The 23,434-nt window shown below is 42.4% G+C and overlaps 1 protein-coding gene across 3 annotated transcripts in view; it reads left to right on the top strand.

Moving 5' to 3' along the window:
• The window catches only part of LOC120764554 (sodium channel protein type 5 subunit alpha-like), a 215,693-nt gene that overhangs the window by 170,583 nt on the left and 21,676 nt on the right, over nucleotides 1-23,434 (top strand). For all 3 annotated transcript variants that reach the window (XM_058419749.1, XM_058419748.1, XM_058419747.1), the window contains 3 exons: nucleotides 3,806-3,960; nucleotides 7,817-7,990; nucleotides 22,712-22,834. In XM_058419749.1, coding sequence (XP_058275732.1) covers nucleotides 3,806-3,960; nucleotides 7,817-7,990; nucleotides 22,712-22,834 — 452 coding nt within the window. The remainder of the gene's footprint in view (nucleotides 1-3,805; nucleotides 3,961-7,816; nucleotides 7,991-22,711; nucleotides 22,835-23,434) is intronic.

The following is a 23,434-nucleotide window of genomic DNA, read 5'->3' as shown; positions in this document are numbered from 1 at the left end:
AGGTGGTCAGAGTCTTCTGCACAACCCATTCCCTCCCAGCACTGATTTCAGTGTGATAGCACAGATCTGTTCTACCAGGCAAGATGAGTAATTGTCATAAGAAATGCCAGAGGTTTTACTCCTGCCTTGGCACTTGCTGTGATAAAAGGTTTTAATGAATGTTCTCCTTCGTGTGGATAAAAGTGCACCAAAGCTGGGCTTTGCTGACCACCTGCTTATTATTGAAACAGCTGGAGTTAGGATTGCTCAGACCCTCTTCAGGTCATGCCTTAGACTCATCAAAATTATTTTGATATTTTGATTCCACAGAAGTGGGGGGCGTGGGGGGGGGAACCAACAAAACATTAGACAACAGACCAAGGTTAAGTAAACTTTTTCTGTTTGGTTAAGTAAAGTTTCTAACTCAACATGTAAGCTTAGGTCAAGATGACCAGAGCAGTAAGCCACCTGCATTAGAGAGAGTCCAGAAAAGCATAGACATGAAAGAACAGTCAGGGAGGAAAATCACAAAATTTAAATAGAAACAGGTTTATACTAATTCATCAAAAGACCTGTTTGGGGTCAGTTTTCCTTTTTGCTTTCTTTTTTCTCTTCATGAATAGTTAAAAGCAGCATTTCATCTGAATTGCAGACAGCATGATTATTCACGGAAATGCTTCTTGACATCAGCAATTGTAGCAGAATCTGGTCTAAACACTCCTGAATTGGGCCCAATCAAAAGCATGGGATTTAATTGCACTGTGATTTTGGGGTGACTCAGCTGATAAACTATTTTGGATTTTTCAAGGTATTACTGTCAGTAACTAGGACTCTTTTTTTCAGATTGAAATTGCATGAAAGCAATCAAAGAGCATTAAAAAAATAAAAATAGTGGTGCTACCTGGGCTTCTGTCTTCAAAAATACCTCTCTGTACTTATAGACTATCAGATGGAAGCCAACTGAATCAGTAATAACCTGGTTTAACCATGTTGTATTTCCCACCATAAACGAAGTGACTTTGGAACCCACAGAGCCCTGCTCATTAGTTTCTAATACGAAGGTGATCCCTAATTTTAGCTGTGCCTGGGCTCAGGTAATCATGTAGGCTCCCTGTGTAGTGGAACTACTCCAGGGAATGATTCATCCAATTATCTTACAGTGGGGAAAACCACTTCCTGGGAGATCCTAACCTTTTCCAACAGTATTTACAGAGCATTTATACTCTGTAGGGGCATGGCAGAGCATGTCATGCCTGTTGCTAAGCATTTCGTCTAAGAGACTAAAAAGCCAAATAGAAACATACGAGAAAAGAATGAAAAGTTTCTAAATGTTTTTAGTAGGAAAAAATTGCTGATTTTTTCCCAAATTAAAATTTGTTTTGGGAAGGAGGTAGATGTAAGGACAGTTAATTCTACTGCAAGCAGTGGCTACTTCCAGTACAAAGGGGGATTTCTGCTCAACAGGAAAAATTCACACTTAGAGAGTGAACAACCTGCTCATTAAGCCATTCATTCGATAAGTGAGGGATTTCAGCCCAAGTCTTTGATCTTCCTGATTCCAAGCTGGGGTGACAGTGAGGTGGGCAGTCTCTCTGAATTATAAGCACAGAGTGTGAGCCAGACACCTGAGAGGTGATGATGACCATGGGGGTGTGGGGTGAGAAGCAGTGCAAGAGCTTTTTGGCAGCACTGCTGAGAGATGCAGCTGACAGTGCCCTCGGTCATGTTGCGCTGGTGGGATTCTCCTGATGGGCTCTATGAAGTCTGTTCTGTGTACCTACTTCCTAAAATACACCCAAACCCACATGCACTGCCAGCTGTGAGCATTGTACTGGTTTTAGCAAAAAGTAGTGACTAATATGATGTCCTTTTATCACTCGCCTTGATTCTTTAGTGTTTGGGATTGAAGAGCTTAGAAGGATAATTCTTGCCTTTGCTGAAGTGGTACCTGACCTACAAAGAGATAGAGAGTTGGTTCTTACATTCCCATCTTCTCCCAGTATTATTCCTCGCTACAAAAGTTTGAACAATTCAGTGTATTTCAACTGAGCCCAAAATTTCTCCGAGTTCCAGAATACAGTGGTAAACTGGGAGCTACTGTGGGTCTGTGTGATGCAGGCATTTAGAGAACAAGTAGTTACATGCTATGATTGCCTTTAAATAAATGGTTTACTGTCCTTTTAGTCCCACACCAGAACCTAGCACAGCCAAGGGCCCACACCTAACCAAAATCTCAGAAATGTAAGGGAAAAATTCCTGGGAGTAATTCCTGTATGAAAGATCCTACAGTTCTTCTGCTGCATAGGAGGGATCTGGGATAATAAAAACTCACAGAAAATGCTAGGAGCACCAGGGCAGACTTAGCTCTCTTCCTCCTGGCAGAGCCTGCTGCCAGCACAGCCCCACTTCCAGCTGCTTGGGAATCCCGGCATCCCAGGAGCTGCACTTGATCTCCTTCCATGTCACAGGCAGCTCAGGCACCTCAGTTTCGCCACCTTGAATTAGCAGCATCTGCTCTCCCTGTAACCTTGGCACTCGCCCTCTTTCCTCCCCGAGCTGCCTCACGTAAATGTTATTTCTTCTTGCAAAAACACTGCATTGCTTCACCGTGGTGAGACATCCTCCCTTGTCACTTCTCTGAGCAGTGGCTCTGTGTTTCAAGACATGTTGGTGACCTTGGCCACCTTCCAGCTAGAGAAGCAGTTGTCCTGTGGCTTTTTTCCTCATGATGAGGCTGATAAATCTCCACAGTTAAGTCTCTTCCTATACAATACATGGAATAAATATAGGGTAAGAGGCTTGCTTTTTGAAAATAAAATAGTTTCTGAGGGTCATTCGGCTCCGCAAATGTGACGTTTGAGCCAGATTATCTGACATAAGACTGACTGGCCAGGACAATTCCTGGCTCCCACGGTCCTCTCACACCATTTTAAGTTCTTGCCCAGCGCCAGGCAATGCACATGGTGTTTTTGAAGTGGAAAAGATGTATCTGTCTGTTACCAATGACAATACCTTTTTGCTATAATAAATGAGGGTTGCTAAGGAAACTAAAAATGGCCATGGTCTTGCCTATCAGAAATCCTTGTGTGGGCCCCATTACCAGCACAGTACTTAACTACCACTCACTATTTGTCACTGAGGTCAGAAAGTGCTACGAAGCATCACTGGAGATCCTGCTATGGAGCAGATATCTAAATTTCTGTGACATCAAAGGGGATTTAACCGCCTCAGTATAATTCCAAGATTGTTATAATGCCTTATTTAAGCTAATGAGAGTCCAAGAGATCAAAATCTGCTCCTGCTTTTGCTGCCCGAGTCTCTTCAGCACATTGGTCCCATCTGCACTGTAGCACCTCCTCTCATCATCTCTCTTTCATCAGATTGCCACTTTTAATCAGTAATTTCAGTGGTATTGTACTAGCAAGAAAATAACCTTCCTCCATTCAAAAGGATGTAGAAGCTATCACTAATAACCTCCTAGAGTTATTAGTCCTGATCAGAAGTGCTGCCTGAGCTCAGCTAACACTTTTTGAATGACCTAGGGCACTGGTGACTCATGACCAATATATTCTGTATCACAAAAATCATTGAGAGAACTCCCTGGGACACATTTTAAGTGATTTTGAATGTTTTTTTAATAGAGGAGTGAGAAAGGGAAATGGAAGACAGAGCAGAGATGTTTTGTGAGAAACAAAAGGGAGGAAAGACACTGTGCAGCAGTCTATTGCTAAAAGAAATCTTCCTTAGCAGCTTCTTATTGCAGCTTTGAGAACTAAATGGGCTTTTTTTTTAAACAATTCCTTTGTTTTTGTTTTATTTCTTACAGTCTGTGTGCGATTCTTCCCCTGCTGCTCAGTGGACATCACAAAGTTTCCAGGCAAAATTTGGTGGAGGCTGCGAAAGACCTGCTACAGAATCGTGGAGCACAACTGGTTTGAAACGTTCATCATCTTCATGATCCTGCTGAGCAGTGGAGCCCTGGTAAATGTGACAGCATTTCCTAACTGCTTAAAAGTGGACATGGGTCTCCAGTGTCCTCCAGTTTAGCTGCCTCTAAGATCTTATGAACCCTTAGTGGTCATTTCTCAAAGCAAAACATTTAGTCTGGGGCTAAAGCAGGTTGTCAGCTTTTCTGGTTTCACCTGCCTTTACCATATGGTGGGGAAGGTCCTTCTGCTGTGACATAAAATTCTGACTTGCACATGTTTTGAAAAGAAAATCCTTGAGGAAGTCTGTGTGAGGAAATTTGCCAGCATTGCTGCTTCAACATCCCATAGCTGCTTCTCCGTGAAAGTTCCCATCTGGAGGCTTGCATTTTGCTCCAGGGGTGGCTTTGTTTTTTCCTTTTCTTCACTTTTCTTTTTTAGCACATTCTATAACCAGCAAATCAAAATTAAAAAAGACGCAGAGGGCACTGAATCAGTGATACCCATGGAGCTAGTGGGTGCCTGTATTCCTATTTTGAATAAACCTTAGGTTAATACTCAGTGCCTTCCTTGCACAGGTCCTGTTTGTGTCCAGGTGAATGTGTGTTGGTCATTCTCTAGAGCTCTGATAGGAGATCCTCTCCTCCTGAGATCCCACTGCATTCTGGAATTATCCTCTGTGCATCTTCAGCCCTGTGTTCTTCACAGGGATGCATTTATATTCCTCTTTAACATGTCAGGAACATCCCTGGAATTGGTGGGATTTCTCCCAGGTTTTATCCTGACCTAGAGGAGAGATGTGTATCAAGAGCTCTCCAGGCTTTAATCTGGTGGTCACTGGTCATCTCCTTTGAAATGGAGGAAGACATACACTTATCAAACTTGCAGGACATGTCATGTATGGACAGGTTATCCATGCATTTCCATAGGTCAGGACTGACTTCAGCCAAGTGGCTGAATCTGCCTTAAGTAGTAAGGCAAACATCATCTTACAAAGGTGCCTGCTTCACCTCACCGGGAGTAATCCAGGTGTGGTGAAGGATGGCTGTAAGGGAGCAGATTTACTAAAAAGAACTGGAGAGGGAGCAGGAAACAGAATAAACTCCATCACAGCCCTGCACAAAAGCCCAACACCCCACTGGGCTGTATAAATTATCCTGATCTTCCACTCCAGTTGGCATCAAGGAGGCCTCATCTGGAGCACTGGCTTCAGCTCTGGGCACTGCACTTTGGGAAAGACATGGGCTAATTGAAGAAACTCCAGACAAGGGCAACACAAATTAGCAGTGGCCTAAAAAAAAAGTGGAAAACATGGAAGCACTGGGTTTATGTAGCTCAAAGAAAGTCTCTGAAGGGGAGAGGAAGGTGGAAGTTCATAAATGTTGATGCAAAAAAGGCAAGAAATGGACTGTTCTCCTGGTCCCCTAGAGATCGGCTGAAATGTCATCCCAGGAGGTTTTATTTTATTATGAAAAATAAGAGGCTGAAAAACTTGGGTCAATAGTAGGCTTGTAAAAATTGTCACAGCTTTGCTGAAATGAATAGATTCTGACAGTTTTTTGCACCAGCTTGAGCATCAGAATGTTAATTTTTGGACACATTTTAGAGGGGGAATGTCGCTTGCTATAATATGCTTTAGATGAATGTACTTCCTTACATATGTAATTAAAAGTGCCTTAGATAACTGAAGACTGCAATATAAAGCTCATTTAATTTAAATTGCATGCATTCATTTAGTTTTTGCGACTTTCAATTTAGCCAATGCAGTTGTGTAGAAGGGCAAATTATCCTGAATTTTCTCATGTATCAGCACCACGCTTCAGTATTTGGACTGGAGATGTTGGAGGCAACACATAATTTTTTCTTCCTCTTATTCTGGGTTGCTCTCTTCCAAAAACTGAGCTCATCTGGCTACATCCCTGGGACACCCTAAGTTGTTAAGGGTTAAGTGTTGTTAAGGTAGAAGAGCTATAGATACCTTTAAGCAAATATAAATATGTGTATGTGGTTAAACCATCAAAATATATCTTTAGCTTACTGCAGAAGATCCAAAACCCTTTCTTAAGATTTTAAGCCATAAGCACCCAAACTAGAAGCCTACTTTTTAATAGTAATTTTGGATAACACTGCAGGTATCCTGCTTAACTCTTTTTTAACACACAAAGCAAAGCAGGGGAAAAAAACCCAAACAAACAAAAAAAACCCCCACACCTTCTTAATGTTTTATATGGCAGAGGTTTCATCCATTGTCGCCACAAAAAAAATGCAAAGCACCAGAATTTTGTCATTTGGGTAATATCCACAGCTTGTCCAGAAGCGTCCAGGTAGCACATTTTTCATCCCTTAATAAGCTGCTTCCTGACTCACAGTGTGCTTTTAGTAGACAAAACGCAATGTACTTTTGGACAAGTTAGTAGAAAGTAGGGAGAGCGAAGGAGGGAGAGGAGGAAATCACTTTAAATGGTTTGTTGTTATTTTTGCAGTAATTGCAAAGTACAGCAAGTCATCTGACAAAGTGAGCAAGCCCCTAAGAGAAGTGATAAACTCCAATCTGTGCATTGTTTTCAGGCTTTCTCCAACAGCTCTTTCACACCCTTGAAATATCATTTTTGAAGGCAAGATAGGAGACAGGGTTGCAGCGAAAACGTCACCCCAAAGTGTGGGGACAAATGGACAAGCTTTGGCACAGGCTGCCAAAGCTTTCTTGTCACTTTAATTACTGTTCCCTGGCAGGCAAAAGAGCAGTGTGACTGCCTGAGTGACAAGTACCACACTTCTTGTATCTCCAGGCACTGGGTGTTTGCTAACTTATTGAAGCTTCTCAGAAAGTAGCTACAGATCTAGAAATATGTAAATGCAGATAATTCAGGTGATTAGCACAGACCCTCTCAAATTATGTTTCTTACTGCCAAGTGTTCTGGGTCACACGATGGGATGAGAGTAATATGTCACAGCTTGGGTCATCCAGGTTACAGGGACTTGGGAGCAGCTTGTGCGACAGCAGGGGCAGAAGTAGCTGGGGAAGCAGACCATAATTAGAAGCCCCAAAATGGGCTGCATATTGGCAAACCTGACACCAAGATCCTGCCTTTTATTTGACTTACATTTTAAAGTGAAGGCTAAATTATGAGAGTTCTTTATTTTCTTTCTTTGGGGAGGCATATTGCTTTAGATCTTAAATATTTTAAAGGGGTTATTCAGTTGCTCGTATTTGATACAGATACTGAAACTCTTTTCATACTGCTCTGCATGAGATTAGTTGGAGAGACAGATGAGATGGGGAGATAGATACCTTGACCTTTAAAACATTATTGTTCTGCTAAGTGAATAATAATGAGCATTTCTTGAGGCAGAGAGCTGTAGCTACCTGAAATGTGATGGCTGAACAGAAGCCAGGGAACTCCAGTACTCCATAACACAGGCAGGTTAATAACCCAATTTGTCATCATTATCAATACAATCTATTTGGCTAAATGCAAGGTCATATTTTGCCTCCTTAATATAGACCTCATGTGCCCTGGGACATCTGAGGTGCCTGGGTACAGCCCACAGGAGATGAGGCAGGATAAATCTGGGCATTTTTGGGGTGGCACTCTGCTCATGGATTCACACTCCAAATTCAGGGTGCAGGAGCTCTTTCTACACTCAAAGGATGTCCAGCCAGTAGAGCCAGTAGAGGCTGGAGAGAGATAGCCAAGCCTGTGTCCCTTGTAGGGGAAAACTGAACAGATCTCTCGTAGGTCAAGGTCAGTCTTGTTTGTGCCTGAACACTCTTTTTAATTGTAGTGTTAAAATACATCAGAAATCACAGACTGTACGTGATATTTTATCAAATGTTGACCTGCAGTGCAATACCCATGCTTTCCAACAGGGCTCAGGAGCAGTCATTAAACAATCCTTTTTACTTCCAGGCCTTTGAAGATATTTACCTTGAAGATCGAAAAAACATAAAAACCATGCTGGAATATGCTGATAAAGTATTCACTTACATCTTTGTCTTGGAGATGCTCCTGAAGTGGGTGGCTTATGGCTTCAAGAAGTATTTCACCAATGCCTGGTGCTGGCTGGACTTTCTCATTGTAGATGTGAGTATCATTTTGGAACTACAACTCTTCTCCTTTTGGATTTTGCGGTGGGTGGGAAAGGGCTGCTAAGTTTGGCCGCTTGGAACCTGTGAAATGACAGCTGTCACTCTGACTGTGAGCATCATCCCTAGGCAGAACTCAAAGGAGGCTTGGAGGTGTAACTGTGCATCCCAAAACAAACAGGACCCAAAACAAACAGGAGCGCCTTTAGTGGTGACGTAGATGTGTCACCCTGCTAATCTGAGGCACATCCCCTTCCCATCCCCAGGAATCCTCCCTTTCTTTCAGCATTTAACATCTCGTTCCACACTCCCAGCTAGCACAAGGTCCAGCTACCTCGCCCTGCTCTGCACGTGACCTGGGCACACAAGTTTTGAGCAGATTAGAGGAGCTGTCCTTGGCGGAGCTCCCCGGCGAGGCTGCCAGCAGTGTGTAACAGTATGTTCAGTACTGGCTCCCAAATATTTACCAGTGCAGGAGTCCAGGAGAAGGTGTGAAAAGTCCTCTTGGCAAAGTGTCTTCACTACTACAAAACATTGCAAAATATTCCAAATCCTTGAAATACCTCCATGCTTACTCCTCCTGATTTAAGGATAATCCTTAAAAGTCTGAACAAAAGGAAGCTCATGCCCCAGGAGTGTTGCTAGTACCAGATTTGGCTCCTCCAAAGATTCACTTTGAATTGGCGTGGGATCTGCCAAATTTGGGAAAAGTCAGCGACACCACGTCCTCCAGATGAAATCTAACATTTCATCTCAGTGTATCAATGAGGAGGCAATTATATCCCTGAGGCCATTTCTGATTAGCTTGAGGTATTAATGTAGGAGGCTGGCAGTGCTTTGCCATGATTATGTAATTTATTAAACTTCAGAGAAATTATTTTTCCCCATTTTGCCTCTGTACCTTGACTCGAGGGAAGAACTGCACTTTCTTTGGCCCCAGCCCAGGAGAGCACTTCAATGGGACAATTTGCTTGTTTGAAGTTATAGACGTGTTTAAGTGCACTGCTGGATCAGAGCCTTTGGAAGCTTCTCTAGAGCTTTAATAAATTGATTTATGAAAAGGAATTCTTTACATAAGTTGTAGGTCATAAATTCTTCTTTGCATATTTGCTCAGAAACCTTTTAAAGGAAAGGCACTCATTTTTCTCAGATAAGCTCCAGCAGAACAGGAGGGCCTGGTTTAATTATTTAACCACAAAATTGGAATCTACCAGTTCCTGAGTTATAGCCCAGCTCTGAAAACTCTTCTCACTGTGACTGAGGTGACACAGCTTTTCTTTTCTGGTTTCCCTATCTCCAAAATTGAACTAATGGTATTCGCCTAAAGTACTGGATGGGCTTCCAGGAATTTGTTGTTGGAGTTACTGCTTCGGTGAGCTTCTGAAGACTAGAAGGGCTGGATGAGGGATGAATATTGTCACAACCATAATTAGAGGTCTTCCTGATGGGAGCAGCAGTGTGCAGGATCAATTCACGGAGTCAGTCTGGGGCTCTGTTGCAGTTTGAAATCAGTACCACACTTGTAGAATAACATCTCATTAGCACCAAAGAAAGTAAACCACAAACTAAGCTAAATTCTGCCCTCAGTTTGAAACCCCATCTTGGAATGGGAGCCACACAAGAACACAAAGTCCAAGTGTAAATTAGCTGCATGTTTGCCTTTTAATGTTGGAATTTATAGTGACAGAGTGGAGAAGCACCCACAGATGGCCTGGGAGAGGGGCTTCACCTTCCCCTGTCACACATCCGAGCACCTATGGCATAAAACAGGGGAGACATAGGCCCTTGGATGCCCCTTGTCCCCAGAAAATAAAGAAAAATCTTGTCCCCAGAGCCTTCTTACTGACCCAGAATGTTTTATTTTCTCAACCCCCATTTAAATGTTCCACCCACATTTAAATGTGCATTTTGCAAGATCCCAATCCAACCAGAAAGTTGCTCCACCCTTGAGTTGTTTTGGTTGTTGATTGACTCTAAGCCATCACTTGCTCTTCAGGATTCTCAATGAATAAATCTTTTCCCCCTGCACTATTCTTTTCTTAAAAATATTTTCCCAGGGCAGATTATGAGAACCTGGTACTATATTTTTAGCAGATTTAACAGATGCTTTTCTCCTACCCTGTTGCTAACCCTGCCACTCTGAATTGGCACAGTAATATCCTGTAATTTTTCCAGCACACTTTTTATTTCAATTTACATTTTCTTTTTGGCCCTTTGAGAACCAAATCACTGCAACTGAGCTGCAGAAGGGAGTGAATGGATGAATTAGCTGCTCCAAAAGAAGCAGATGAACCACTTGTATGATTTTCTCAAATTTATTTGTTTAAATTTATTCACTTAAAAATTCCTGATCTGCAAATTATTCATTAGTGGTTTGGTATCAGTATTCAAAATTCAAGCTGCGATGGTCGATTTTTGATTGGACATGTGAAACCATCTCTCATCTGTGTTTTCTCATTGAACAAATGCAACTCTGAATCTATTTTCTGTTTTGAATAATTCATAAAACCAGCTCAAAATTTGCAAGTATTCACTATTTCTAAATGGGATTTGAACCCAGAGGGGTTATAAGCATATTGCTGCTGGTTTGTTTTTTTTTTGTTTTTTTTTAAATATATGTCCTGCCTTGTGAAACACCTTTGACACTGATTTGGGCCAGTGGAACAGAGGAGGCTCTACCTGACAGTTATGGATTACTAAAGAATATTCTGTTTTGCAATGCCTAAACATTAAAACAGAGTAATCCACAAACTAAGCTATTTTCACTGGATGTAGAATCCCTAAAGGATGATCTCTGGTAACGGGCTTCTCAGCATCTCAAAGAAGTGTGCTCGTGTAGCAGAGAGCGCGTTCATGTACATTGAAACGCAATAATGTTCTGTCAACAACTCTGCTCCAGATTTCTTTGGGAGGAAAGAGAAAGGGTTAATCACAGCACAAAATGCAGGCTCATTTCAGCTCAGGGCACCTAGGAAAGATGCCTTAGATGTCTGCTGAGAGTTGGGCACGCTGAACAAACAACATCGATTTACATCTATACAATTTACCCTGAAAAAAAAAGAAGCGTACTGCTAAAAGTAACACATTTCTTCACTGCAAATATCAGCTCTCTGTGCTCATGAGTTGCAGTGGTGGGCACTCAATCCACAGCTCTTTTCACATGAGGGAAAGGCAGGGACTGCAGTATATCTGTGCAGACAGATAGAAGTGTAGACAGACATCAATATCACCATCAGGAATGGTATTGATGCACAGTCCTCTTTCCTGGGATGCATGGGCAAGTATTTCCACAAAGAACAGATATTTTCCAAGCATCCATGCAATCAAAACCTCTTTAGACAAAGCAGATTAAACAAAGTGTCTGAATTTGGCCAGGGAGGAAGGAGAGTGGTGCTCAAAGTGAATGTTTGTGGGAACTGCTCTCCACCAGGCTGTCCTGCAAAAGCAGACAGAGCTGGGCTTTGAAACAGGGAGCAGAGAGACTGCACCAGCTGTGCATGCTGGTGTCATACTTGATGTTCCCTTCAGTTGTTTCCTCTGACCTATAAATATTATCTTGAGCTTATCTAGCTTGAGCCAATTAATTCTGAGCTATGTCCCAGTCTCTGCTGACAGAGGATGGATTATTCCATTGCATGGTCACTTTGGGAAAGACATCAGTCTGGGGCTTAGCATCATTCAGAGTCTGGAGGTGTTGCAGTCAACAGCTTCTTCACGGGCTGCTCATGGCCGAAGGCAGAGGTGAGAGGCTGGAACCCCAGAGAAGCTGTGACAGAAGGGTCGTGGGAAAGAGGTGTGAACTCCCAACTCATTAGTAAGAACTGCTCAGGGGAAAAAAGTCACAGCCGAGTTTCATTGCCTGTGGCATTCACAGAGAAATCCTCTTAAACCAGGACCAATGTCATCACTCCACAAAAGTCCATTATCACAAATCCATCATCTCCATTGCAGCTTTTGTGTTCAATTTAATTGACCAAAGGTTAGCCCCAATCCAAGCTTACAAAAATGCAGCCTCATTTTCGTGTTCTGATTTCAGAGATGAGGGGAGATGAGGGTTTCTCCACCAGTTCTTTCTGTCTTTCAAATCTTCACAAGTGGAGAAAGCTGTTTTCTTGAACAATTGCTTTGTTAGGGATGCTGGCAGCCTCCTTCCCCTCCAGCCATCTCCAGCAATGGGTGGTCCTTGCACCATGTCCTGCAGCAGAGAGGGGAGAAGGTCTCTAATTCTCAGTTTTTGCCCTGATGCCCCACTAGTTTCTCTCCAGCTGGGTCACCAGGGATGAAGATTGCTCTTTCTATCCCTTTTTCATCTCCCCTGCCATGGAGGCGGGGGCTCACAAGAGTTTTGGGTAGATCTGTCTGCAGAATAGCTCAATCACCACTCAGCAGTGGATTTGAAGGCCAAGCATCTCAAAACAGTTATTCAACAAATCCACTAGGCAGGATTTTGTAAATGCTTTTATGGAAATGAAATGCTACGTGTTCTTCACTCTCCTCAATAACTTTTGTGAGTGGTTCTAATACAGCATGTGTCTGGTGTTTGCCTGGAGCTGCTGAGTTGGTAACTAGAGATCTGTATTCCCCACAGAGCAGCTTTCCAAATTTCCTGTTTGCTGCCAAAATTCCTATTTGCTTGTTTGAGATCTGTTCACGGATGTTCTGGCATCAAATGCACCATCATTTTCCCTTAACACTTAAACAAAAATAAAGGTTTTGCATTTTACAAGATCGTTCCTGGAAAGCACTTGCTCTAAGATTTCTGCTTCAAATTCTTCACCGTCAGACAAGCTAAGAAGCAGCTAATAATCCTTGAATTTGAGATGAACATTTCAAAACAGTCTTTCTATCCCTAGTTAAAATTGAATTGAATTAAATTATGCCCTTGTGTTGGATTGTCTTTAAGTGACAATTAAAAACTTGCTGTGTGAAGTAAATATTGATGGCTTATGATTACTTTAATTGTTTTTTTCCATCTGTATTCCCTGTTGATTAACAAGGTGATTTCTGTTTGCTGTACCAGTAATTACACAATCTTCTGTAATGAGTTGTTCCCAAACAGCACTGAAATCCAATTTGTATTCTTGGGACATTACCCTGAGAGCATGTGAATTTCGTCTAGTTTCTGTTCTGAAAAGCACACAGGAGCAGAATGACAAAAATACAGCCAAGGCAAATTAAAAATGTCTTGTCACTTGGAGCAGCATCTTAAGAGAGAACTTATTAGTGTTCTCTGTGAGTTGTCAAAAGTCCAGGGGTACAACAGGGTGTTACAACTTCAGAGTTCAGCTTTTGACTAGCTTTTTCCCGGTTCCTCTAAGCAATTGCACGTGTGGGATTTTTGAAGTTGTCCCAGTGCACATTCTTCTGAACCTCTCTGATGTCATAAACCTCCAAGATAACCAACAGAGGTGAGATTCCCTCTCCAGAAGCTAGGGAGCCCAGTTTTGAAGAGGAAAAAAAAAAAAAAAAAAAAGGAAAGAGAAAAGAAAAATGCTCTTTTAGTGCATATTGGCTAATTTAGGATAAGTTCAAAGGAAAAAATCTACATGAAAATAAGTGGTTTTAATGTGTGTTAGCAGGTCAGCCGAGGCTGTAAATCTCCCTTCTGCCACACCACAATTTATCTCAACACAGCACATGCAAAAACATTCAAATGTCTGGTCTTATCTTGGTTTGCACCTCATGTTTGTTACCACATGGATGCTAAAAGGGGAGAAACCAGCTTTGCCAAGAGGAAGCACAAGCTGAGTTTCAGAAAAGGCACAGCAGGACAAAGCATGCTGCAGCTGCAGGAAAAGGGGTGGAAAACGGAGGTGAGGAGAAAAGTCCACAGTAAGCCTAGTTCACCATCTGCTTGCACCTTGCAAAGTGGTTGGGAGATAAATAATTACTGCAAATGCTGAAGAATTTCAATACCCGAAGCAGATTTTCAGTTTTCAAAAGTGCTGTAAAAAACCCATCTCCACTCAGATTTCGCTGAGCTAGATTTACCAAACGTTTTCATTTCTCGACATTATTTAAAGATGGAGCACTTTTCAGTGTCCTTTTTTAGAAGACTATGCTTAAAATGAGAATAATTAATAAAATCCTGGAGTTCCTGCATGCAGTTTGCTTGGCCCTATCCATCTCTGGGCTTGGAGCTGCCAGATTCCATACACAGGGATGTTCTCCCCAGCATGGAAGGGCTGAGCTGGGAGAGGCACATTGTCTGTATTGAACAGTCCAGAGTCCCCCAAACTCTCCAGGGACAGAGGAGGATGGGGGATTGTCCCACAGTTCCTCTCCCTGATGACACCAACCTTTGAAACCCCAACTTGCAGACCAAAGGAACATCTTTTCACCATCCAGGATGGTCAGGAGCAGCTCAAGAGACTCCTGAAGAGGAGGGAAAAGGAAGGAATAAAGGGCTAGAAGCAGCCTGCAGAGAGACAGGGATCCTTTATTAGAGAGGGAGAGATGAAAGGAATTGAGATAAAACTTGAAAGCTGTGCCTTGGTGGTGTAGAGACCTTGTGCAGATCTCCTACCCTGGTATGGCTGACTTTGGGGTGTTTGTGCTAAGGCAAATGAAGATTAACATTCCTACTTTGGTACGTACTCCTACTTGTACCATTATCCTTCCAGGCAATAGTTAGGAATCCTACAATTCTTCAGAGTCCCTCTCCATTCTGGCATATTTAGTACAATATGGACATACTCTACAATTTAGGATCAATAAGGTTCAAGAACCCAACTAAATTAAGCTGATTTTCAAGCTAAGACTGTCATGTTTCCCAGAAAAATCTGCTATTTTTTCATATTGATTTGGAACTTCTGATTAAATAAATGCTTTAGGGAAACAAGCAAATCCAGAATAGCACCTTGAGGAGGCAACACAAACAGATTTTTCTTTTTATTCCTTTTGTTTGTTTGTTTGTTTGCTTGTTTGTTGGCTAGTTTAGTTTGGTTTGAGGTTTTGGTTTTCTTTGGGTTTTGGTTTCAGTTTGGGGCTTTTGTTGGGGTTTTTTGTTTGCTTTTTGTTGTTGTTTACATTATGTCATATCTAAGTAGGGTTGATCCTAATCCTGTTCAGAAAGATACTTGCCTTTACCTCAGCACCTCCACTCCCACCAGCTGGGATGGAAATGCAGCAGAGTTGTTGGGGCTGAGCCGCAGAGAAATTCAGGGGAATTCAGGGAAGCCCCAGGGAAGTTCTGTCAGTAATCCCTGTGTGCACTCCTGGCATGGTAACACTGTCTTCACATAATAAATAATAATCAAATCCACTCCTGACTACAGCATTCAGCATCAGGAAGGTTCCCTGGGATGAAACATGAGGTGACTTTGGAGATCTTTTTGAGGGGAGAATGTCTTTCCTCTCCAGCTGCCCTAAATCCAGGCTGTCTCCACACAGCATCTGGATGAGAAGCAGAATGCAGCTGAGGATGAAGAAATGGTTTTGCTCTAAATCATAACAGAAGCACCAGACTTTTCAAGGCATCTGCACCTGCACAGCCACTACAGAGGGAGCCCTTGGGACTTGGCCAAGCTTTGCCTGATCCAGTTACATCATGTGATCCCCAAAATTCACAGGAATCCCTAGCAGGTTGCCTGGGGAAGTGGTCACAGCACCAAGCCTGACAGAGTTTAGACAATGCTCTCAGGCACAAGGTGTGATTTATGGGGTGTTCTGTGCAGGGACAGGAGTTGGACTCCGCAATCTTTGTGCATCCCTTCCAGCTCAGCAGATCGTGTGATTCTGTGATCCCTACCCACTGCTAATGAACAGGATGTCAAGGTGTGGCAAAGGTGCCTGTTTGCAGTAAAAAAGTGAATTGAGACAAGCTGGAAATCCATGTGTAAGTGGTGAGGGGGAGGAAACTGCAGATCAATAAGTCAGTTTGCTGCCTCGCTGGATGAAAGCTCACAGTCGGCTCGCCCTCGGAAATTAGCTGAGGTTTAATTCCTGATTCTCAGCCATGTGCCCTGGGAATTGACTGGAGCTGTTAGAAAAGCCTGAGCAGGTGTAGGGGAGGTGACAGATTAAGGGAACAGCAAGACGTAAAGAGGTTCTTCTGGAAACCACCAGGAAGCAATTAGGAGGCAGGAATGATTTACTTAAAAGCATTTAACCCAACAAGAGTGACACATGCTGTTTGCAATGAGGCTGCCCTCTGAAAAGGAAACATTGCCTCGAAAAGCTTGGACATGAGGACCGAGAGACAAGCTGAGAACATGAAATATTAACACAATTTTATAGCCTTATTCTGAGTAGTAGATGGTGAAAAAAAAGTTTTTTAACAAAAGGTGGAAAAGTCCTGGAGAAACAAAACAAACCAAAACAAACAAACAAACAAAAAAAAAAAGGTGGATGAAGTAAATGAGCTTTTAAACCTGCATAGTAAGAAGTAGCACTGGGCTTTCCAGGAGATAATTTTTGTTTGTAGTTCATCTAGGCACTTGTGTAGCCCATACATGAGAGCACTCCACAAGCAGTAATGAACTGCTGCAGTGAGGGAAGCCCTTTGATAGCTCATTTCCAGACACCTTTGCACCTCCAGGCCATGGACCAGAGTAGCCTTAAGGAGTTTGTGGTCTCTACCTGAACATGAAGGCTGTGATCCAAGGAAACAGGGAGGAGAGATGGGAATTTAGGTCACCTTAGTGTCTCTCTAGTGTCCTATTTTTAAGACTCTCCTTTAACTTTATGCCTTTCTTTCATAATGTGCAATTTCTGGATTGGCAGGTGCAATCACACAGTTTGGCGTCTGTATGGCAGAAAATGCAGTGTCAGAATGAAAGGACAAAGGGATGTCTTAAAAACTAAAATGACAGTAAAAGTTTGCTCAGAAAGGGTGGATGCTGAAAGGAATACCAACCTCATTACAAGTTCCCTTTCCCCAACCATGCTTCAGAGAGCCAAGAGAAGGCTCATGTATTTCAGTTTATTTGCGAAGCCCCGTTTCCCTGTAGGTTTTCCAGCTTGAATCTGGGATGAAGACTGAATTTTTTTTCCTTTTCAAATCAAGGGAAGAAACTTGTAACTTCAGGCCTGGCTCTGAAAGACACTGGACAGTGAAGAAGTCTTTGAGTGATCCTACCCTTGGCAGCAAAGAACAGGAGAAGCCAGGCTGAATTGAAAAGAGGCACCCACTGCAATCCAAGCACTGTTTCTTCTATTTTTATTTTTTTTTTAAAAGCACAATTAGAGAGGGAGAGACAGGTGTTTCTGGGGCACACAAAAAGCTATTTGAAAGCACCAGGGGCCTGCATTAGCTGGAACTGCTTATTTAAATAAGTGGCCAGAGCTTTCAGCTCAGCTGCTGTGCTTCCATTCAGACCTCTTATGTTATGGGTTTTTTTGGTTGTTTTTTTTTTTGCCTGCTGTTCCCTCCCCTCTAATTTGAGCAAACAGGTTAATTTGATGAAATCCCCTGGCTGCATAAAGCATGTGCTGTTGCCCATAGCAGGAAGGAGGTCTCCCCTTCTCCCTGAGACTCACAGGGTATTGCTTTCCAATGTGTGCAGCAGCATTTAGAGGACATTCTGGTTGGGTTTAGGATTTATGTGATTATCCAAGGGTGATAATTTTGCTGTTTCTCGGGCAGAATTCCTTGTTTTCAGGGCTTTGCTATTAATTTGCCTCAGTGGTGGTCAGGTTAATTAAAACATGCAGTCTCTATTGGGTAGTGCCTGCCTTGGAATGGAGCTGCTCAGGTCTGTTTGCTTCCAGCCTGGCACAGTGGATGCTCCCAGGTTATCTGAAATCTTGTGCTTCTAGGAATGAAAAATAAAAAGGAAAGAGAGGAGCAGCCTTATTCCAGCTCAAGCAGTTTATTTTGGTTTCTCCTTGCTACAGGAACCTGCACCAGCCCTGGGTGAAACCCTGCTCCCAAACTCCGTGCCCTTGACTCCCTGTAACCCCCCCATGGGCTGGGGGTCTGTGGAGGCTGCTAATATGATATTAAAATGTGTTCATGTGGGGTGGATCTCACTGCTATTCTAAGTGCAATCAGTCCCTGGGGAAAAAAAAAACCTCTACGATCTTCTAATTAAAGGCCTTTTCCCCTCTGTATACTGCATTATCGCACTCCCTACTTTGTAATTGTTTTTCTGCCACCTTAAAACTCTGTCCCAGTGGCTTTATTGGGTTCACATGGGTTTACAACACTGATTGCTTAGGTCACTGTCAGATAATGAAGACACATAAAATTATTGTGGGATTTTATCTCTGTGTGTTGGTGGTGAATAATTGAAATAGTCAGACAATGCTGCACATCTGTAACTGGTGAATGACTTGTGAGAGCAGCATGAGCACACTGGGAATTTAACACCACTCCTGGTGCCACCTGACACACACACAAATCATATTTCTTACCGTAAGAATGACAGAAATTCAGCAAAATAGTGAAATTGTGACAAGAATTTGGAAATTACTGGAAAAATGTTCTGTTTCCTGGACAAGACTTTGAAGTGGGTTGTCAAAATTATTTAGGCATTCACAAATTACTCTCATTAGAGTTATATTATGTATTTATATAATTTATACAGGTATCAGGGAGGCTAACCTTTCATCAGAGATTCTTCCCTCTATTCTAGCACTGTAAATTCATTGATTCTTCTTGATTTTACCCTGGAAACACAGGAATGTCATAGAGTGGGACACTCCAGACCCAAGCTAATGCCACCAAGGCACATAGATACCAGGAGATTGGCTTTGTTAACACCCTTGGCTGGTATTTCTAGTGCCCAGTGCGCCAAAATCAAAAGCTCTAATTTTTTCCCTTGATCATGAGAGTGAAAATGGAAACAGTAAAAGCTGTGGGGTTCATTTATCTCTCCCTGCACCCAGCTCCAGGCATCTGTCATGCAAATTATTGTAAAATCTATACAGATAAACTTGTGTGCAGATATATGTGGGAATATAGAAATTTGTGGGACTACAGAAATAATGTAGGAATATAGAAATACAGGTCTATATTTACTGACACAATATTCTTACAGATATATAGATAAAACTATCTCTGGGCAAAGAAGGTCAGGAAGAGGGGCAAAAATCTTCCCTGAAAATTCCAGTGACAGCACTGTTCTGGAGACTTCAAGGGTCGCCAAATGAACAGCAAGTCAAGGGGATAAGGAACAGTCTAAACCTAACATGGGGAAACTATTCCCTGATTAAGTTAAATGAAAAGCTGCGAAAGCTTCTTAGTAAGATCTGGAAAGGTCTCCAAGGGAAATGCTGGAGGCAGAGCAAATGGGAGCTGTGATAAATCTGCTTGGCCCAGAAGAAGTGCACAGGAGGATGAGGGAGTCCACAGCTTACCTGTAACCTGCCATGCAAAAGGTGAAGTTGAGGTGAAAGCTCCTGATCAACAGCAAATTTGGTGTATTTTATGGGAAATTATTCCAAGCAATAGTGACTTCTTAGGATTCGTTTCTCTCCACCACGTTACAGTGCTGCTTCAGGGGTAGGTTTTTACAAAAACACCTACAAAAGTGTTTGGGAAAAGGCACTGAAAAGATTAGAGATGTGTGTGACTTATTCTGAATCAGGAGCTTACATTGACCCTAGAGGTGTTTCCAGAACATTTTTGAGTCTGAGCATAGCACAAAGCAGAACTTTAGAGCACCTCTGGGCTGCATAGCCTTGCAACAGTAAAAAAAAAACAACAAAAAAACAAAACCAAAAACAGAATTAGCTGACTTCACCTTTTGTTGTGATTATGTGGGGCAGTCAGCAGCAATTTTGAAAACTGTTTGATTTTTTTCCTAAAAATAACCTTACGGGTCACTTTTAATCAAGTCCGAATGACCAAGTCCCTGCGTTGGTAATTCTCCTATAAATAAAACTTGACAAGGATACCTTCAAAACCAGCAACCCAGCATTTAAACAAGTTGTCTCAAACTCTGTTCTGACTCCAGCCTTGTAAATCATTGCCAAATATCACAGAGCTTCATGACCTAATCCTCTGCAGAGATATCTAATGCTGTGTAAATTTGTGTCAGGAGGGCAACACCACCTGTGATGTGTTTCAGGGTGACATTTGTGGCACTCAAAAGAAAACAGGAACCCACTCAGATCCAAGGTCTGGTCTTGTAAGATTTGAATCAAAAACCTATGGGAGAAAGGGCAGTTATGGGACACAAATCCAGGATGCGGGAGGAATCATGCAGATGCTCCAACCAAAGCAGTTTGAAGACCTTGATAAGATCTGCCTTTCAGTCATCATGGGTGAAACTAGCAAAGAAGTTTGTTGGGTACTCTGCATTCGATTAATTTTCACTTAAAAATCTACATTTATTTTACAGATCAATTTTACACATTACTGAGCTTTCCTTGGTATGTAAGTGTACGGATCTTGGTTTCTGTCTCAGAGCATACAATCACTGAGCTGTTTTTCTCATCCCTTCAGCCTTTTTGGATAGGAACCTCCAAGCCTTCGTGAGATTAAAGCTGTTCTCTACACTAAACTTTCCACCAAAGAGAGAAATATGGGCCAGTGTTACTCCTATCATGATTTCTCCATAATGCCAGTTATATTTTGGAAGTTTAAGATTATTTAATTGAATGGCTTTAGTATATAACTACAGTGCACATTTGCTTACTGCTGTTAGGCAAATCCTCAGCCCTTTATCATTATTTAGGCAACATTAAGTTAGTGGGAAGAGTAAATAAAAGGAGGAGGATTGAACTCTGTGTTAATGCAACTTCAGAGTACAGGATATAAACCAGGCTGGTGAGAAACAGGGAAGGCAGAAAATAGGTGCATTGGTGAGCTGAAGATGGGTTTTAAGTTAAACCCCAATTTTCTCCTTCAACTGTGAGCATTGGGTGAGCAGGATTTGGGTGAAAGGAGCGTCTCAAACCTATGGCATTGCTTACTCTAAAATGACTTAGGCATATGCTCAGGTCACAGGTTCCGATCGGCTTTCCTAGAGATGGAAGCAAAGGCTTTGCTGGTGATTTTTACCTCCCCAGTGTCTATGGGGCCTAAGACATCAGACCTTGAACCCAGACTGCCTGTGTACTGTAATGTTCTTACAGGGAACGCAGCACTAAAAGGCAGAAGTGTTTATTAAGCTTTTCCTTCTGCCTCAGCCGCTGGGTCTGTACACAGGAGGTGAGTCTGTGTCACACCTTGTTAAAGAATGACATGTCACAGGATGACAGCCAGCCTCTGTGCCACTTAGTCCTCTGCAGGGGTGGGGGCTGACTTATCCTGGCAGAAACCCCAGCTCAGTCTGGGTTTCTCTGAGACCTCCTGCCCTTAGCCGCCCACATGACACAATAAAGCCATTGGCAGGTAAATAATTTAACAAATTGAGCAAGTTTTTGCAAAGGTGCTTAGCTGTGCAGACAGCACTGGTGTGTAAATAAATGCATATTCTGGAGAAAAGCTGCTCCATAGGGGACTGTGTCTTGGGACTTAGGGACCAGGCTGGTCTTGCCCTGATTTATCTCAGACCTCTGTCTTGTCAGCCAGCAGTGGGCTTCAGAGTAAAAATAGTCCTATCCTAAAATTAAAAGGAAGGTTTCTCTCCAGAGCTGTCAATGTTTAAGGGGATGCTGGAGTTTCCTTACACTAAGCACCTATTTTTTATAATGTAGAGGAGTCCCTGCTTTTAGGCTTAGCTGCTGTCTTGAAAATGGCAGCAGCACCCACTCCTCACAGATGAGCTTTGCACACTCCCATTGGTGAGCATGAGATACCCAATACTGTGATAACTGGGGCTGTGAGGATGGTGGGTAAGGAAAAAAAAAAAAAAAAAAGGCAAATTAAAAAGGAAGAACGAGAACTGTGATAAGCAATGTACAAAGGTTTCTCCTTCTAAAAAAATAGTATTTTATAATATGTGGTGATAAATTCTGGTTGGATTTTTTGTTGTTTTTGTCTTTTTTAATACGTGTAAATTCCCATGATACCTACAGTGTTGGAGAGCTGTTTGTTTTCAATCTTTGCTCAGTAAGATTTCAGTCTGTGAACATTGATTTGAGCATGCAAAATCCATGTGTTCATAATCTCTACTGCCACTCAGTTCATTCAGAATCCAGTCCTGTGCCGGACACCACCCACACTTCTGACCAACTAGGGCACTACAAAAGCCCTGAGAACATGAAGAGCATGGGAACCCCTCCATGCTGCTTCCAGATTCAGGAAGTTAATTTCAAATAAATAGGCTTTGAAGGGTGTGAACCTCAACGCTGAGCACCTGTCAAATTTCCATCTCCTTTAGAGAATGTGCAGAAACCAGAATAAGTGAGTAAGAGCAGAATGGAAGAGGCAGGCACATCATTCTTTTAAGGTCTGTGTTCTAGTCATGTCTGCCAGCAATGTAGAAGATTGGTTTCTAATCACTTAGTTGAAGACTAATGATTAAATGTAAATACCAAAATCCTTTATGTCTGCTGGAAAGGGTTAGACATGCTTTCTTCCAAAAAGCTCTAAACTGTAACACTTACCTGACTCGTATTTTGGGTAGTGGAAGATACACACACCTTGGGGAGTGCACAGAAAACAGCACAGAGTGGTGGGTCTGTTATGATGATCTCCTTTCTCATCCACTTTGTGAAGGATCATCCTTTTCTTCTGCATGGATCCAACGTAATGTCTCCCATTTAAGACTTTTCCCCCCATTGTTCTACTAGCCAGCTGTTTCTTTCCAGGAAGGAAAGTCAGAGGAGAAGGAAAAACCCAGGAGTGTTCTAACAGGTTGAATTTTCTCTTTGTGTCTCCATCCAGGTCTCTTTAATCAGCCTGGTTGCCAGCACTCTTGGATACTCCGAGATGGGTCCCATCAAATCCCTCAGGACCCTCCGCGCCCTGCGGCCACTGAGAGCTCTGTCACGGTTTGAGGGGATGAGGGTAAGAGGACACAAAGCATCCATCAAAGCTCAACTTTGTGTGGGTCAAAGTGTCACAGGGGATTGCTGCACGTGGCTTAGTCAGCCAAAGGAAAAGAATGATAGTGCTTTATCAAAGCAACAAAGAAATCCCACCTCGGTCTTGGTTGCAGTTGTATCATTACATCTTTATCCTTGGGTGGATTTAGTGATAGACTAATCCTCCTGCCTAACTTGTCGTGCTGCGCCTTAAAAAACAGCTTTTTGGATGAGGAAGCATCTGGCTATCAATCACCTCTCGATTATAAGGTCTGTCAGGGGAACAACCAAGCTAAAGTTTGTTCCCTGTTTTGACACGCATTAAAATGAGAGTGACTGGAAAGTTCTTAACGACATTTTCACTAATAATTAAAGCAAAAATTAGAAATGCTAAAGATAGGGAAAGCAAATGAATGAATGATTTTTTTTTCCCCCTTTGAACAGATTGCAGTTTTAATGAGGAATATTAGGACTAACATTAAAACCATGCAGCTTGTGCTTGTTGCTCCATCTTGTGCAGCCATCTCTTTCTTTTCTACATTCCTTTGCCACTGTGGCTGCATTCCCACAGCATACATGTTTA

The sequence above is a fragment of the Hirundo rustica genome, chromosome 1 (genome assembly GCF_015227805.2).
Source record: "Hirundo rustica isolate bHirRus1 chromosome 1, bHirRus1.pri.v3, whole genome shotgun sequence".
NCBI classification, from domain to species: domain Eukaryota; kingdom Metazoa; phylum Chordata; class Aves; order Passeriformes; family Hirundinidae; genus Hirundo; species Hirundo rustica.
Note: the sequence above shows the minus strand (reverse complement) of the source record. Positions and strands in the feature narration are given on the sequence as shown.